Source organism: Pantherophis guttatus, chromosome 12, assembly GCF_059756535.1.
Source record: "Pantherophis guttatus breed Tessera chromosome 12, ASM5975653v1, whole genome shotgun sequence".
In the NCBI taxonomy this organism is placed as follows: domain Eukaryota; kingdom Metazoa; phylum Chordata; class Lepidosauria; order Squamata; family Colubridae; genus Pantherophis; species Pantherophis guttatus.
The window spans coordinates 7,905,203-7,921,064 of NC_142074.1; the positions used below are offsets into that span (position 1 = coordinate 7,905,203).

At 43.4% G+C, this 15,862-nt stretch overlaps 1 protein-coding gene across 2 annotated transcripts in view; it reads left to right on the forward strand.

Annotated features, from left to right (window-relative positions):
* Window positions 1–15,589, forward strand: part of COL4A6 (collagen type IV alpha 6 chain) — a 184,335-nt gene extending 168,746 nt beyond the window's left edge. For both annotated transcript variants that reach the window (XM_060692072.2, XM_034435034.2), the window contains 9 exons: window positions 768–893; window positions 2,754–2,870; window positions 4,546–4,707; window positions 5,049–5,147; window positions 6,258–6,404; window positions 7,101–7,217; window positions 8,328–8,519; window positions 10,855–11,141; window positions 13,164–15,589. In XM_060692072.2, coding sequence (XP_060548055.1) covers window positions 768–893; window positions 2,754–2,870; window positions 4,546–4,707; window positions 5,049–5,147; window positions 6,258–6,404; window positions 7,101–7,217; window positions 8,328–8,519; window positions 10,855–11,141; window positions 13,164–13,418 — 1,502 coding nt within the window. In that variant the 3' untranslated portion in view covers window positions 13,419–15,589. The remainder of the gene's footprint in view (window positions 1–767; window positions 894–2,753; window positions 2,871–4,545; window positions 4,708–5,048; window positions 5,148–6,257; window positions 6,405–7,100; window positions 7,218–8,327; window positions 8,520–10,854; window positions 11,142–13,163) is intronic.
* The last annotated feature ends 273 nt before the right edge of the window (window positions 15,590–15,862 follow it).

Here is a 15,862-nt window from a genome sequence, read left to right on the forward strand (position 1 = left end):
CACGGTCCAATCAAGGTACCATCTGGTTGCCTGGTAACTTCACTCCTCCTCTCTCCCACCACCTGTGGGAATGTCCTTGGTTCCCAGGAGAAAGTATTTTGTTTTGGCTACAAAACCCCAGCTATCTCTATTCCACCCACCTCTCCCCCAGCTCCAGTGTGGCAACACTGATGCCTCCAAATGGCCTCGGTCAGGTCAGCTTCAGGGTTGACACAAAATGCAGCAATATCATCCCCTAAATGGTTCCATTTTGTCCAACCTCTGGTGCAATTATGTGATTCCAATAGAAAAGAATTTATGTAGTTCAGGGTTGAACTGTGGAGTTTTTGGTGCTCTCTAACCCTGACTGTTGACTTGTAGACATTTCATTACTCAGCTAGATAACCTCATCAATGCAAGTCATATTAATCAAGGTGAGTGACAAGCACAGATGATATTATCTGTTAGGTAAAAAACAATTAAGTTTGGAGAGCATCAAGAATTCCACAAATATGTGAGTTGAGACTTTTGGATGGTGATGTTGTCAGCTATGTTTTGGCATTTGACTGCTCCCTGCAGAAGCATCTAAAATCCTTTTCCTGCAGATTCTTAAAAGCCGTGTTTTGCTTTCTCCCATTTTGCAGCCAAATTCTGAAGTATCAGAGCTACAGAAACAGGAGAATGTTTTTCCAGCTTCCCCAATTTGGTTCCCTGTGATTTATTTCAATCACCAAGGATTGCTGGCATCTGGGTCAAATTGGTGTTCATTTTTTTTCTAATTTTATTAGGCCTGAGTGAAAATGGACTACCTGGATCGGCAGGAATTCCAGGTGTCAAAGGTCAACGAGGTGACCCTGGTTTCCAGGCTGGAGCTCCTGGCCTTCGTGGACTGAAAGGACCTGCAGGAGAAATGGGTAAATAATAAAAGTTGCAAGAAAGCGAATACTATAGTTGAATAGCATCAAGAGCTGTAACAGCATTCAAATTATCCTGAATGACGTCAAGAATTATTAAGATTGAGATGACCCTGATTCAGATCTTATCTCCATCTGAACTAGTCATGAAGATATCCAAAGGAGTTCTTTATTCTCCACCGCAAAATAAGCCACATGAAACTTATAGGACTGTTGCAATGAATACTTTACTCAAGTATGATAAAGCCAAGTATTTAATATTCAAATACTCAATATTTAATTCTAATAGATTATTTACTACAGTTGTTATACCCAAAAGGGAGACTAGGGTTCCCTTTTCCCTTCAACAATTAATTTTTTAAATGAAAAGATTTTAAATTTGCTGAGAATGAGGAAAATATCTTCTTTTGAGGGCTCAGATAAATTCACTCGCAGAATAAACCTTGTAAAAAAAGGCAAGCTTGATGCCTCGTGATAACATTCGTGTTGATGTTTTGGCAATTACAGATGTGATCTGCCATTGCTGCTTTCTGGGTTTTTTTTTTCCTTCGTCTATAGCTCTGAACTTAACTTGGTACAGGTAGTCCTCAACCCATGACCACAATTGAGCCCAACATTTCTGTTGTTAAGTGAGACATTTGTTAAGGAAGTTTTGCCCCATTTTCTGACCTTTCTTGCCAGAGTTCTTAAGTCAATCACTGCAGTAGATAAATTAATAATCTGGTTGTTAAATGAACCTGACTTCCCCATTGACTTTGCTTGTGAGAAGGTCACAAAAGGAGATCACATGAGCTTAGAACACAGCAATGGTCATTACTCTGAACCAGTTGCCAAGCATCTGAATTTTGATCACATAATCATGCTGCAAAGGTCACAACTGAAAAACAGTCAGGAGTCCCATTTTTCATTGCCACTGTAACTTCATTGCCATTGTAACTTCATTGCCATTGTAACTTTGAATGGTCACTAAACAAATGGTTGTAAGTCAAGGACTACCTGTAGTCCCCCAGCCAAATAGCCATCACACTTAGACTTATATACTGCTTCACAGTGCTTTACAGCCCTCTCTAAGTGGTTTAGAGAGACCTCATATGGCTCCCAAAACTCTGGATCCTCATTTTACCGACCTCAGAAGAATGGAAGGGTGAGTCAACCTTGAGCCAGTGAGAATCGAACTTCCGAACTGCTGGCAGCCGGCAGTCAGCAGAAGTAGCCTGCAGTACTGCATTCTCACCAGTGCGCCATCACAGCTCATCAAATACCAATCTAGTCCAATTCTACTTACCCCTTGTTGAGACAGTAGACAATTGTTGGGATAATATATTTAGGTGAGTGTGACTGGTTGTTGATGGAGGAGGAAGGATTATAAATTGTAGTAAGGAGCATGCAAAATCCTTCCTGAGTTCCATCTAGTCATGTTTTCTTCTGTGATATTCCATTGCATTCTCCTTTTCCCTGTGCCTGATTTTCCTCCCAAACCCTGAACATTTGTAGCTCCTCTGAGTATGCCCAGTTTGTATTTGGTTGCCTTTTTGGAGGGAGGGAGGGAGGGAGGGAGGGAGAGAGAGAGAGAGGGTATGCTGATACTTACCTTACCAGAATTCCTCTCCTTCTCCTCCTTTTCCTTCTTTCTTCTTCCTTCTCTTTTACCACTTCAGGTGTCGAAAGGTCTGGTTCTTGCACTTTTGGTGGCCTTTGATGTTGTCACTCCATCTTCTGGATCTGCCTCCTGTTTTGGGCCTTTTCCTCTTAGCAGAATTAGCAGTTTCAAATTTGTCAATTAATGTGCATGATCTCTTCCAGGCTCTTTTTTTCCGACAGCAATATAGAGTCTGGGAAAGTTTGTTTATGTCATTGTAGGTCTTCCTGGAACCCAAGGTTTCACTGGTGTGCGAGGCCCCCCTGGCATCTCTGTGCCTTCAAGGGTTCCTGGGAAGCCTGGTGATGCGGGACGTCGTGGAGAAGATGGGCTGCCAGGTATGGAAGGAGCGAGCTTGGGGATGGGTTTTTACAGGAAGACCTCATTTACAAACATGCTGGCGTAGCCTCCCTTGTGCAAGTTTGACTTAACATATGTGAACCTAAGCACTGTGGCTAATAAGTCATGATTTATGGTCTAGAGCAGGCGTGTCAAACTCAAGACCCGGGGGACGGATGCAGCCCATGGGGTCCTTAGATCTGGCCTGTGGGGCCACCCTAGAAACAGTAAAGAACCAGTCCATGGTGCCTCTGCCAACGAAAAAGGAGCTCAGGAGGGCCACATGCACCCCTCCCAGGCTCCATTTTCAGCTGCGGCGGCCTCCTGCCACCCTCTGCCAGTGAAAACGGAGCTTGAGGGGGAGCGTGCTTGGGCCACCACAGATGACCCTGACACTAGTGACATCAAGCTGGCCATGCCCACCCCACCCCCAAAGTCAAACACAACCCTGATGTGGCCCTCAATGAAATCGAGTTTGACACCCCTGGTCTAGAGTAGTTGTAAATTCAGCCAATTGTCATTTATTTAATAATCATGATCGAATACACTCTGGTTAAAAAGACCCCCATGAAACCCTACTTTAAAACATTAAAAAGAGGATAACTTTATTGACTTACGGAAAAAAGTTCACCAGGAAAAATTATGCTGGATCATGAGATAATGACACTGGTCACATACCATGTTACAAATCTAGCACCTGCATTCCCAGGACATATTAAACTTGGTTAGCTGGAGCTTATCCTGATGAACAAACTCAAGTTCCAAGGTTAACTTTTTATTCAATTTATTGCTGAAACCTAGAATAACAGTTTAATTCAATGCCAAGCATACTGGGGAAACATAGCTAAGATGTGGTTCCAGGTCTTTTGAAGTCACTAATTTCTAAGCTTTGGTGGATTGTCAGGTGTTTGAGCCTATCAGGAATTTAATTCATGCTGTCTCCAAATGCAAGGAAAGTCCTGTGTTGTGGTTATTGGTTTTATTATGGTTGGTCGACAGTCAGCCAGATGTTCAGATCCTATTTGGCATTGTTATCCACCTATTGCATCCATCCCAAGAACTTGAGATAGGCAGATGTGGAAATTGGATGGTATGATTGGCAGGATATAACCTGTTCCAAACAACGCTGTCCTTTGCAACTGACTGATGGCGGATTTTGCCAATGCCAATCATGTTCAAATGATGCTCCAGATGTTTTGTTATTTTTATTAGCCTTCTCTGAAGGGCCAAATGAAAATGGGGTAAGATACTTTCATTTGATGTTTCGTACATAAAATGGCCATGTTGGAAGATCTACTTTTTAATACAGGTAGTCCTTGTTTAGCAACGGCCTCATTTAGCCACTATTCGCAGGAATGAAAAAATAACTTTGTGATCAGTCCTCACATTTATGACTTTCTCAGGTCTGTAAACCAAAGGAAAGCTGAAGCCAGATCATAAGCACAGTTACAGTTTCACTTAGCAACCAAGTGGCCGCTCCCAATTATGGTTGCTAAATGAGGACTACCTACAATCATTTTTAAAGGGGCTTGTCAACAACTTCCTAGGTAACACATGGACACAATTTCAGGATTTGGAACTGCTGGAATGAGTTAAGGGTTTCTTGTACAGCAGAGCTCCCAGCAGACTAAGGACTGACTGGCAACACCATCTTCTTGGTTCTTCTTTGCCCAGGCTTACAAGGACCTTCTGGGCCACCAGGGCCACCGGGCCCAGCCTTCAATCAAGGTGATCGAGGTAACCCAGGCCCCACTGGTCCTTCGGGCTTCCCAGGCCTCAAAGGCAATGCAGGCATCCCTGGATTTAGTGGAGTTCCTGGTGCATCAGGTTTCAAAGGTGAGGAGATGTAGCGGAATGTAGTCTGGATTCCCAGGAGGGAGGGGCTGCATTCCAGATGAGCAAGAGACAATGAAGTTTAGATAGTTTGTGTGGGAGAAAGAGGGTGAAGACGGCTCCTCCCTAGGTGTTCTCAATATATGTTTAATAGTGTAAGTATTAAATGTATATTTACTGACAAAGAAATAAAGATTTATACCGTCTGGCAAGGTGGATATCGAGGCAACTTCAGTGTTTGCCAAAATGTTCTGAAAGAGGAGAAGCTGCCGAATTTGATGAATTTTCAGTCCTGCCTAATTTAGAAGCCAACCTCTGGATCTTTCTCTTTTCTTTCTCCTCAGGATTCAGAGGGGACCCAGGTTTCATGGGAATGCCTGGGAAAGATGGACCACTGGGTGATCCAGGTTTCCCTGGGCCAAAAGGCAAAGCAGGCCTTCCAGGTAAGTCTTGGACAATGCACGTAACTCCAGATCAAACCATACAGGTTTGCAATATAGCAATTATTTGAAGTTATGACTAACCTTCCCAGTTCCAAAGTTCCGGTAGCCTCACTCCCTGCAGTCACATGATCACATTTTAGGCTCTTGACAACTAGCATCCAATGGTCACATGACCACATTTTAGACTGTCTTTGTCAAAACCCATCATTTACTTCTGATTTTCAGCAAAACCAGCCCATAGCAAACAATTGGTTTGCTTTACAATCTCCACATTCACTTAACAACTACTGCAAAAATAAAGTCGTAAAGTTGAGTTGACCACTTGGGTGACCTGCTTTACAACATTCATGATTTACAATTCTAATGGGCAGGCTCTATTATGGTTATAAGTTGAGAACTACTGTACGAGCATCAGACAGATGATTGGATATGTACTATTTATGAGAGGTAATGAGGAAGCAGGCAAGGAATGGAAGAAAAAGCAGGCATAAGTGATTCAGGTCCATATCTCATAAATTGAAACTCAACTTGGGCAATGTTGAGCACACAAGATGTCTTACTGAAATCTCTATTCTGTAGTTCTTGCTTCCCTAATTTTACTGGGCTTGACATCATCCTAGAATCTAGGATGAACCCCAAATTCAAGTTTGTTTTGAAGTTATGGTAGAGATGTTTACCAAGGTTCAGAATTTATGGAACTTTGCTTGCTATATCAGTTCTGGAGAACTTGATGGTCCAAAAGTGGTCACTGCTTCCCTGGGTGCTACATTTGGGGTTCCAGACAAACAGACGTGCCATTTTATAGGACATTCCTCTTCTTTGTCAGGCATCCTTGGTCTATTTTGGAGTCTTTTTTTTACCATGGTCTTTTTTGAAAAGTTGAAGATGTGGTGGATTCTCTAGGCTGATACATCTTTCACTGCGGATTGAAGACAGGAAGAACAATTGGGGAGGGAGGAATGCTCTACACTTTAGCAATTCATTGCATGATTGTTGCACATTCTCCACCCTAATAATGACAGAAAAATATGACCTTGGATTTTCTAACCACATTGGTGGGATACCCCATGAATGTCATTTTACAAGTCATCCTTCCTCCGTGTTATACAGGTTTTCCTGGGCTGCAAGGAGCTCCAGGCCTAACCCAACCACCAAAAGAAGTCAGAGTTCCTCCTGGATTACCCGGATTGCCTGGAAATAATGGCAACCCTGGTTTAAATGGAGACCCTGGCTTCCAGGGGCAAACTGGACCACAAGGTAAAATAAGTTACATTGTCCATAGAAATGGGGGTATGCAGAGCTGGAACTCTGGAGAAGGTGGTCTCTAAAGAATCCTTGGAGGATCCATCTTCCTGTGGTTATCTACAAAGACCTTCAGGCTTAAAACAGAATGCTTTGAATACTGGCTTCTAAGAGAAACCCTACTGAGAGCTTGTTTTTTTATTCTTTGTAAAAGCAGAATAACAGACTAATAGAGTTGGAAGAGACCCTGGAGGTCTTCTAGTCCAGCCCCCTGCTCAAGCAGGGGAACCTATACCATTTCATACAAGTGGTTGTCCACTCTCTTCTTAAAATCCTCCAGTGATGAAGGACCCACAACTTCCAGAGGCAGACCGATTCACTGATTAATTGTTCTAACTGTCAGGAAATTTCTCTTTAGTTCTAGGTTGGTTCTCTCCTTGATTAGTTTCCATCCATTGTTTCTTGTCCTGCCTTCAGATGTTTGGGGGAATATGTTGATCCCCTCTTCTTTGTGGCAGCCCATCAAATATTGTAACACTGCTATCATGTCATCCCTAGTCCTTCTCTTCATTAGACTAGACATATCTGATTCCAAGCCAAGATAAACTGGTCTTCTTCTTAAGGGAATCAGTCTCTTGTGACTTCTGAATTGAAATGGTTATCATAAATGATAACCAAATTTTATGACAAAAATTTTATGTTCATGACCAGGTCCAAAAGGAAAAGCAGGCATACCTGGCCTGGTGGGATTTAATGGTTTACCAGGTCCTTCTGGTGTGGTAGGAGACCCGGGTTCTCCAGGAACTCCAGGACTACCAGGATTTGAAGGTAAGTTTATATATATTAGCATCTTTGGACTTGAAGTGCTATAAAAACTGTAAGATAACAACTGATACGATTTATGAAATGCTGCTGATGTGTAAATGCCAGAGAGGTTAATCTTCATAGAAGATTACTTTTCATCATCATCTTCATTAGATCCCATGTAGAGCACATTGGCCAGCAAGTATTTTCCAGAGGTTTCAATCTTTGGCATCATCCCAAGAGAGATTAATGATCTTAAGATCTTCCTTAAGTGTTTGGCGCCAAGTTTTCCAAGGCATCAGTTGTTCCTAAATGGGACTTATGGAAGAAGGTTATAGGCTGTCCAAAGAGGATGTGTCAAAGTGAGGCATTCACAAAGACCTTTTACTTTAGGTGAGAGCAGGAGTGAAATGCTCCCGGTTCGGACCGGATCGCTTGATCCGGTAGTAAAGGGTGGTTCGGAGAACCGGTAGCAAAAATCCCTGCCCCTCTCCCATTGCCCAGCTGAGCCGCGCAATCATCAGAGGCTTTTTTTTAATTTTTAAAAGCATTTTTTCTACAACCTCTTTGGCTGAAAAAAATGCTTTTAAAAGTTAAAAAAAAAGCCTCTGATGATCGCGCAGCTCAGCTGGGATCATCAGAGGCTTTTAAAAGCATTTTTTCTACAACCTCTTTGGCTGAAGAGGTTATAGAAAAAAGTTTTTAAAAGGAAAAAAAGCCTCTGCCGGTCAGGCAAGTCAGCTGGGATCGTCAGAGGCTTTAAAAAAAAAAAAGCTTCTGCTGATCAGGCAAATCAGCTGGGATCGTCAGAGGCTTAAAAAAAAAAGCTTCTGCCGGTCAGGCAAGTCAGCTGGTAAATCAACACTTACTTGAAGGCGCACACACACACACACACACACACACACACACACACACAAAAGGTGCCTTAGGTAGTCTGCTTGTATGCAGCAGGAGACAATGCAGTTCTACAGGGAGTAAAGGAAATGATGGTTTGACAATCCAAACTCCAATTTGACTTGCGTCCCTTCAGCTGAGACTGATCTGCTTGGGGCAGGTTGGGAATGAACCTTCTCCAGATCTTGCTGGGCAGATACCAGTCACAGGCTGCATGGAAGCTCCTCTCTCTTTTCGCAGGGCGTCCTGGGAATCCAGGTCTGGCTGGGCTGCCCGGGATGCCAGGTCGTAGCATTGGGGTTGGCTATACCTTGGTGAAACATAGCCAGTCGGAGCAGATCCCACCCTGTCCGGTGGGCATGAACAAACTCTGGGAAGGTTACAGTTTGCTGTATGTGGAGGGCCAGGAGAAGTCCCACAATCAAGATCTGGGTAAGCAATGTGTCCAGCCTGAAAAAAAGGGAAACCAACAGGAAAATGAGAGGGCAGGAAAGAATCCCTCCATTTATGAAAGAGAAGATGATTTTGCAATTGGGAAGGGGAAGGGAAAGGAGGGGAAGGGGGGAGGGGAATGGAAGGGCAAGGTAGAGGAAAGGGAAGGGAAGAGAAAAGGAAAGGAGAGAGGGAAGGGAAGGGAAGGGAAGGAAGTCCAATAAATATGTTAATTATAATCCAGAATTTGTTTGTCTATATGACAATACAGTCCAACTAAAGAATTAAGCATTATGCAATCATGAAAGACTTATGACCAGTCATTTAGCAACGGTTCTAAGTTACAACAGATTTACAACCCATCCTTAAAGTTACGAGGGCTGCTTCCCCAAATCCCAGTCCCAATTGTGATCATAGGTCAAGGAGCTGAGATTTTTCAGGCAGCTGGCTTCTGAACACACCACGCTTCAGGTAGTCCTTGAGTTACTGTTCTGTCCCTGTTCCACACACACACACACACACACACACACACACACAAACAGACAGCCGGGGGTTAAATAAACTGGCAGACAACCATTCTTCCGATAAGACGCTTGGCAGCAACCCAGTAGCTGCTTGCCAAGAATTTTTACTCAATAAACAAAATACACACAGTCAAGGTTTGTCCACTTCGTAAAATAAATCCAGGGCCAATAATGTTGTTTCCAAAGATGCAATGTGACTCGATAGTAGTTAGTTTTGCCCGTCACAGAGTCTGAATGGCCACCTCACCCCCTTTTATACCCTGTGGGGTGTGGGCCAGTGACTCAGCCTAATCTCTGGCACGCCTTTTCTTCTGTTGCGCGCGCCTATCTCTTCAACGCTGCCGAGGATCCAGCCAAGACTCATTACCCTCATCACTGTCCACCTGTGGCTGCGTGGACGTGCTTGGCCCCGGCCCTATCTCTTGCCCTTTGGCGGACACCGAAGGCATTGCCAGAGAGGAGGGTCCTGGAGAGGGAGGCCTTGCCAACTCCTCTCCTTCACTCTGGGAGTCCTCTCCTGCCGATGACACAGGCTCAGGTAACGGAGCCACAACAGATACAACCATTTGTTTAATGATCGTTCAGAGTTGCAACACATTGAAAAAAGTGACAGATGACTAATTTTCACACTTAACAACCATTGCAGCCTCCCCAGGGTCACATGATCAAAATTCGTGCACTTGGCAACTGACATGTATTTATGAGAGTTCCACTGTCCTGGGGGGTCACGTGATCACCATTTGTAACCTTCCCAGCCAGTTTCCAACCAGCACAACCAATGGGGGAAGCCAGATTCATTTAACAACTACATCATTCACTTAACTGCTATAGTGATTCGTTTAATAACTGTGATTAAAAAGGTCATAAAGTGGGGCAAAACTCACATAACAACTCCCTTCCTGAGCAACACAAATTTGGGGCTCCGCTGTGATCATAACTTGAGGACTACATCTGGGAAAAAAATCTAGGACATAGACTAAATTTTAATGATTGGGAGATAGCTTGGAATAGAAACTACAAAATAACCAAATCGACAACGTTTAGGGAAAATCATTACAAATTGTTACACAGGTGGTATCTAGCCCCAGCGAGGCTAGCCAAGATGTTTCCAAATCTCTCTCCCACATGTTGGAAATGTGGAAAAACGGTCGGCACCTTTTACCACCTATGGTGGACTTGCCCTGAGACTAAAAAGTACTGGTCCAAAATCCGACAGTGGCTCTGTGAAATAACGGGACAGGAGGTAGTCCTAGCCCCAGAGCTTTTCCTCCTAGGCATAACCGAAGAAGGCTTTAACAATAATAAAACCCAACTGATAATCCAGATTATAACTGCGGCTAGATTAGCCTTCGCAAAATGCTGGAAAAACAAACTTATGCCCTCAGAAGAAACTCTAATAAATAAGATCCTAGAGTGCGCAGAAATGGCGAAACTGACAAGTGAGTTAAAAAACGAGGACAACTCAAAATATTATGACGTATGGGGTATTTGGTATCACTGGTTGAACAATAAGATGAAAACATGACTTTAGAATTTGACCTGGCACATGAATTATAGTTATATTGTATAGAATAATGTATAGTTAAGGATGAAGCTTTTTTTAACTTTTGTTTCACTATATTGTATAAACACTGCACCTCCGAAAGGAGAGATAGATTGTACATTTTCTTTTTTGTTTTGGAAAACTCAATAAAGTATTTATAAAAAAAAAAAAAAAACTTGAGGACTACCTGTATTCTTGCAGTCACAGCTGCAGAAATGAGAGTCCTTGCTAATGCTCCATTCCATGCTTTGTTCCTCCATTCTCAAAGGTTTTGCTGGCTCCTGCCTGCCTCGCTTCAGCACCATGCCTTTTATTTATTGCAACATCGACGAAGTGTGCTACTACGCCAGCCGCAATGATAAATCCTATTGGCTTTCCACCACCGCTCCGATACCCATGATGCCCGTCAGCAGCTACCAAATTGCCCAATACATCAGTCGCTGCTCGGTGTGCGAAGCTCCATCCCAAGCTGTGGCTGTCCACAGCCAGGACATCACCATCCCACAATGTCCCGAAGGCTGGCGGAGTCTCTGGATTGGCTACTCCTTCCTCATGGTAAGAAATCCCAGAAGAGATGGCCATGTGTGGGAACGCACATCCTTTCGGTGCATATACACAGAGCGCCTATCCTTGCTCATGCCATGGCCTGTCTAGCTGGGTGGTCTTCAGGCCACCAGTGGCTCTTCCCAGTTGCCATTTAATGGCCACGTGAGCCCTTTCCTCATTCTATCACCAAAAATGGATTGCATTTTAGTGTCTATGGAGGTTCTCAATCATCCATGTCATGATGGTCGCAAAGGTGATTTTCAAAAGGCAACTGGATTTTCTTGGGTTTTTTTTTCCTGGAAAACATTTTGCTTTTCATCCAAGAAGCTTCTTCAGAACGGGAAGGGGAAGGAAAGGAGGCGAGGGGAGGGGAGGAGGAGGGGAATGGAAGGGCAGGGGAAGGGAAAGGAAAGGAAAGGAAAGGAAAGGAAAGGAAGGGAAGGGAAGGGAAGGGAAGGGAAGGGAAGGGAAAGGAAAGGAAAGGAAAGGAAAGGAAAGGAAAGGAAAGGAAAGGAAAGGAAAGGAAAGGAAAGGAAAGGAAAGGAAAGGAAAGGAAAAGGAAAGGAAAAGGAAAGGAAGGAAGGAAAGAAAAGGGAAAGGAAAGGAAAGGAAAGGAAAGGAAAGGAAAGGGAAGGAAAGGGAAAGGAAGGAAGGAAAGGAAAGGGAAAGGGGAAAGGAAAGGAAAGGAAAGGAAAGGGAAAGGAAAGGAAAGGAAAGGAAAGGAAAGGAAAGGAAAGGAAGGAAAGGGAAAGGGGAAAGGAAAGGAAGGAAAGGGAAAGGAAAGGAAGGAAAGGAAAGGGAAAGGGGAAAGGAAAGGGAAAGGAAAGGAAGGAAAGGGAAAGGGGAAAGGAAAGGAAAGGAAGGAAAGGAAAGGAAAGGAAAGGAAAGGAAAGGAAAGGAAAGGAAAGGAAAGGAAAGGAAAGGAAAGGAAAGAACAAGCTTCTTGGATGAGAAGCAAAACGTTTTCAAAGAAAAAAACCAAGAAAGACCAGTTACCTTTGGGATTGCACTTTAACGCCTTTAATTTTGGGGCGAGTTCATTGTGTTCTGTATTTAAAAAGGAGGCTTTGGTGCTTGTTTATTTTTCAAACTTTCCTAGCCTGCCTAGCAACACCCAGTGAGGCTTTTAATAGCAGGGGAAACAAATAGCAATTTTCATATGAACTTAGAATCATGGGACTGGAAAGGACCTCAGAGGTCTTCTACTCCAACCTCCTGCTCAAGGCAAGAGACCTTATGCCCATGATGGCGAACCTATGGCACACGTGCCACAGGTGGCATGCAGAGCCCTTTCTGTGGGCACGCAGCCGTCGCCCCAGCCCAGCTCCACTGCACATGTGCGCCCCTCCCATCAGCCAGGTGGTCTTCGGGTCTCTGCTGTGCATGCATGGGGGCCTTCCCCGATCTCCGCAGGTTCCACCTTCCGTAGGTGCCTCTCCGTTGCAGGAATGCAGGAGAAAGCTAGGACTCAATGGGGGGAGAAACTGCAAAAATTGGAGGAGGCACAGAAGGCAGGAAGGCAGGAGAAAGCTAGGATGCGATGGGGGTAGAAACTGTGGAGATTGCGAGTCCCCCCCACCCCATGCCCCATTTTGAGCTTGAAAAGCCTCCTGCAGCAATCTGGAAGCCAAAACGGGGGCCTGGGGCATATGGGGGGGGCATGCGCAGGGAATGTGCGGGGTGCATGCACGGGGGGCGCTCACATTGCATTTTGGGGATTGTGGCACATGTGTGTGCATTCATGCGTGTGCACGCGTGCTTTGGGCACTCAGTACCAAAAAGGTTAACCATCACCGACTTATACCATCCTGGTCAAATGTTGGCCCTGTCTATTTTTGAAAACCCCAGTGATTTGAATTTGGCTGTGACTCTCGAAGCCAGTTGCCTGCGGTCAACTGGGCCATCCATCCTGATGGGAACTAGCCATTTGTAGGGCAGTGTTGACTCAAGATGTTTGCATTTGACCTTCCGTAGCACAATTGATACGATTCTTCGCACCAACATCATTCTCTCGCTGGTGCTTTCTTTCAGCACACGGCTGCCGAAGGCGGTGGCCAGTCCCTGGTCTCTCCCGGATCCTGCCTGGAGGACTTCCGTGCCACACCTTTCATTGAGTGCAACGGTGCCCGAGGAACATGCCATTACTTTTCCAACAAGTACAGCTTTTGGCTGACCACGGTGGAGGCGACCCATCAGTTTGCTGACTCTCCCATCTCCGAAACGCTGAAAGCGGGCCAGCTCCGGACACGGGTGGGACGGTGCCAAGTCTGCATGAAAAATTTGTAGCAAAGGCCTGGACATGAGACCTTATTCCTCCAAGACCAAGAAATTAGCATTTGTGTCCCAGCTGGGTAATTGACATCTTCCCAAATATCCCCAGAGCCCTCGTCTCCATCAAATAATGGTGCTATCTTTCCCACTTGTTTTTATCTTCCTGGCTACCTCAAAGTCCTTTTCTCCTTCCCAACTACCACATTCTCTTGGCTTTGATAAACTAAACTGATTTTCACAAGATACACAAATCTTGAGCAAAGATTTCTTCTCAAGATTATGATCGTAAGGTCTCCCCATGTTAAGGATTTAAGACATGTCAGGAATTTCACAAATGTTTTTGCCTGCATGCACACACTCTTCTAACTATGTTCCTCATTCATATTCATCTTAAGTTAGCTGCTTATTTAACATACTTAGCTGTCTAAAAGTGTATCTGTTCTATGATCAGTGATATGATCAGATTTGAAGGTTCAGGTTTGTGAAATCGTTAACTACATTGATCAAAGCCTGCCTGGCAATCTATTAAACAGTGAAGTGACAATAATATAAAACGAAACTTGTTAGGAGAGGAAAATATTGGGATTTTTCATCCGTAACACGAGCAGGCCTATTAGAAGGATGATAATGTGCATCTTTTGAAGATGAAGAGTTTTTATGGTGATGATGCAATTTGATTTCACCTGCTTGATTATTCAGCCCAAGAATGTTAATCTAGCATTGTTACTACCCTATGTGATGTTTTCTTACGAATGTTTCAGAACCTCTCCGTTTATTTGTTAATGTGCCGCAAGTAGCATTCTTTCGTGGCATCCACTGGTGCTACTCACATACCCTCTTGAACATGACAAATCTTGGCTCAGATGCCAAAGTATGACTTGAATTTATCTGATGAGACCGCTCCTTCCTTTCCGTGCTGGGACATCTGAATGCTTTCTGGGCTCATGAATCATAGTTTCATGTTGCATCCATTCTCCACTGAGATACTAGGTGGGCAGCAAATCCATTTCAAGTAATGGTTGTGGACTGTTAATGTGTTCCACTCTGATAACAATCATCCCTCGGCTTGATCATAGCTATGGTTAATTAACCAACAGAATAATTCTTCAGATCTGGTGAAGTGAAAAGGAAAGAGAATGGCAGAGATCCAGCACATAGGATCACCCAAAGAAGTTAGATGCAGAATTCACCCTGGTGGACTAGGAAGCAACTGAACATATTAAGATGATTTACTAAAGGAAACTATGTTAAAAACTGCTAAGTAGAAAGGCTGAGGGGTATCTCCCAAGCTACAATTCTGTTGGCTAAGAATACTGAAAATAGGAGAGACTTAGTTTACATCTGATAAATTATCCTGATATTCTAGCCAGGAAGGAGTGGATTAGTAAATTGGCATGTTTTCTAATTTCTCTTAGAGGTTAACTCTTTGATGCTTCTTTGTCCATAACTACATGGCCAAGCTGTGATCTACTATCTGTATCTTTGCTCACCTCGAGTAGTGTCTGTCCTGCTTAACCTCTTCACTTCCTTCGTTCTACATTATAATATCTGTTTGGTCCTTTTTTCTACAAGCTGTTTTTACAGCCTTAGCCCATCTGTTTCCGCCTGGAGAATGGGTCAACGCAATTACCTTGAAGACTATCTTCTTAATTCCTTAATAGCCTACTGATATTCATGTTATACAAATGTTCTTGGACTTTATACGGCCATAAAATGTTGATCCATGAATAATCCACTATTACAGATGTTGGCATAGGACCTTAAGTTTATATAGCAGATGTATTACTCCATTTGTAATAGGTGTACAAGCTGGAGCAACAGTTACTAATCTTTAACGAAGACAGTTACTTCAACTGTCTCTGTGCTCTAAATGTACATGAGCCTGTTGATTATTCAGTTGCATGTCATGGATTTCATTTCCACATTATTTCTTTAAAAAAAATTTGAGGTAGCTTTGGAATTGCTGGTGCTTGAAATAATATAGTATTAAATAGGTTACTTTTATGTAAATGTAACACTGAGTAGAAGTTGGATGAACTGACTCATCTGCCAATATTACGGTTTTCTTGATTTTATTTTTACTAGTCTTGCATTTTGTAATGCACTGCTGAAAGTATCTTCAGAGCACTGATTATATTTTGACTCTTTATTTTTTTTTCCTAAAAACTAGTAAAACAGCACGTCCACTTTGTGAGTTATATTCCATTACCTCCTTACAATAAGCTTGGTAACTCTCTCCAGACACGTTACTCAACTTGTGTAAGTTGTCAAGTGGATTTATACTAAGCTTTGACGACCAAAATAGAATTGAGGAGTTACAAAGGACCCCAAAGATCATGTAGTCCAATCTTCTTTAGTGGCCAAAAACTCCAATTAAACCATCAGCAAGAGTTTGTTGGCCTCCTCTTATAAACCTCCAGGACTTTTAGGTCTTGATCAAAGGAGAAGGCAATTTTCAC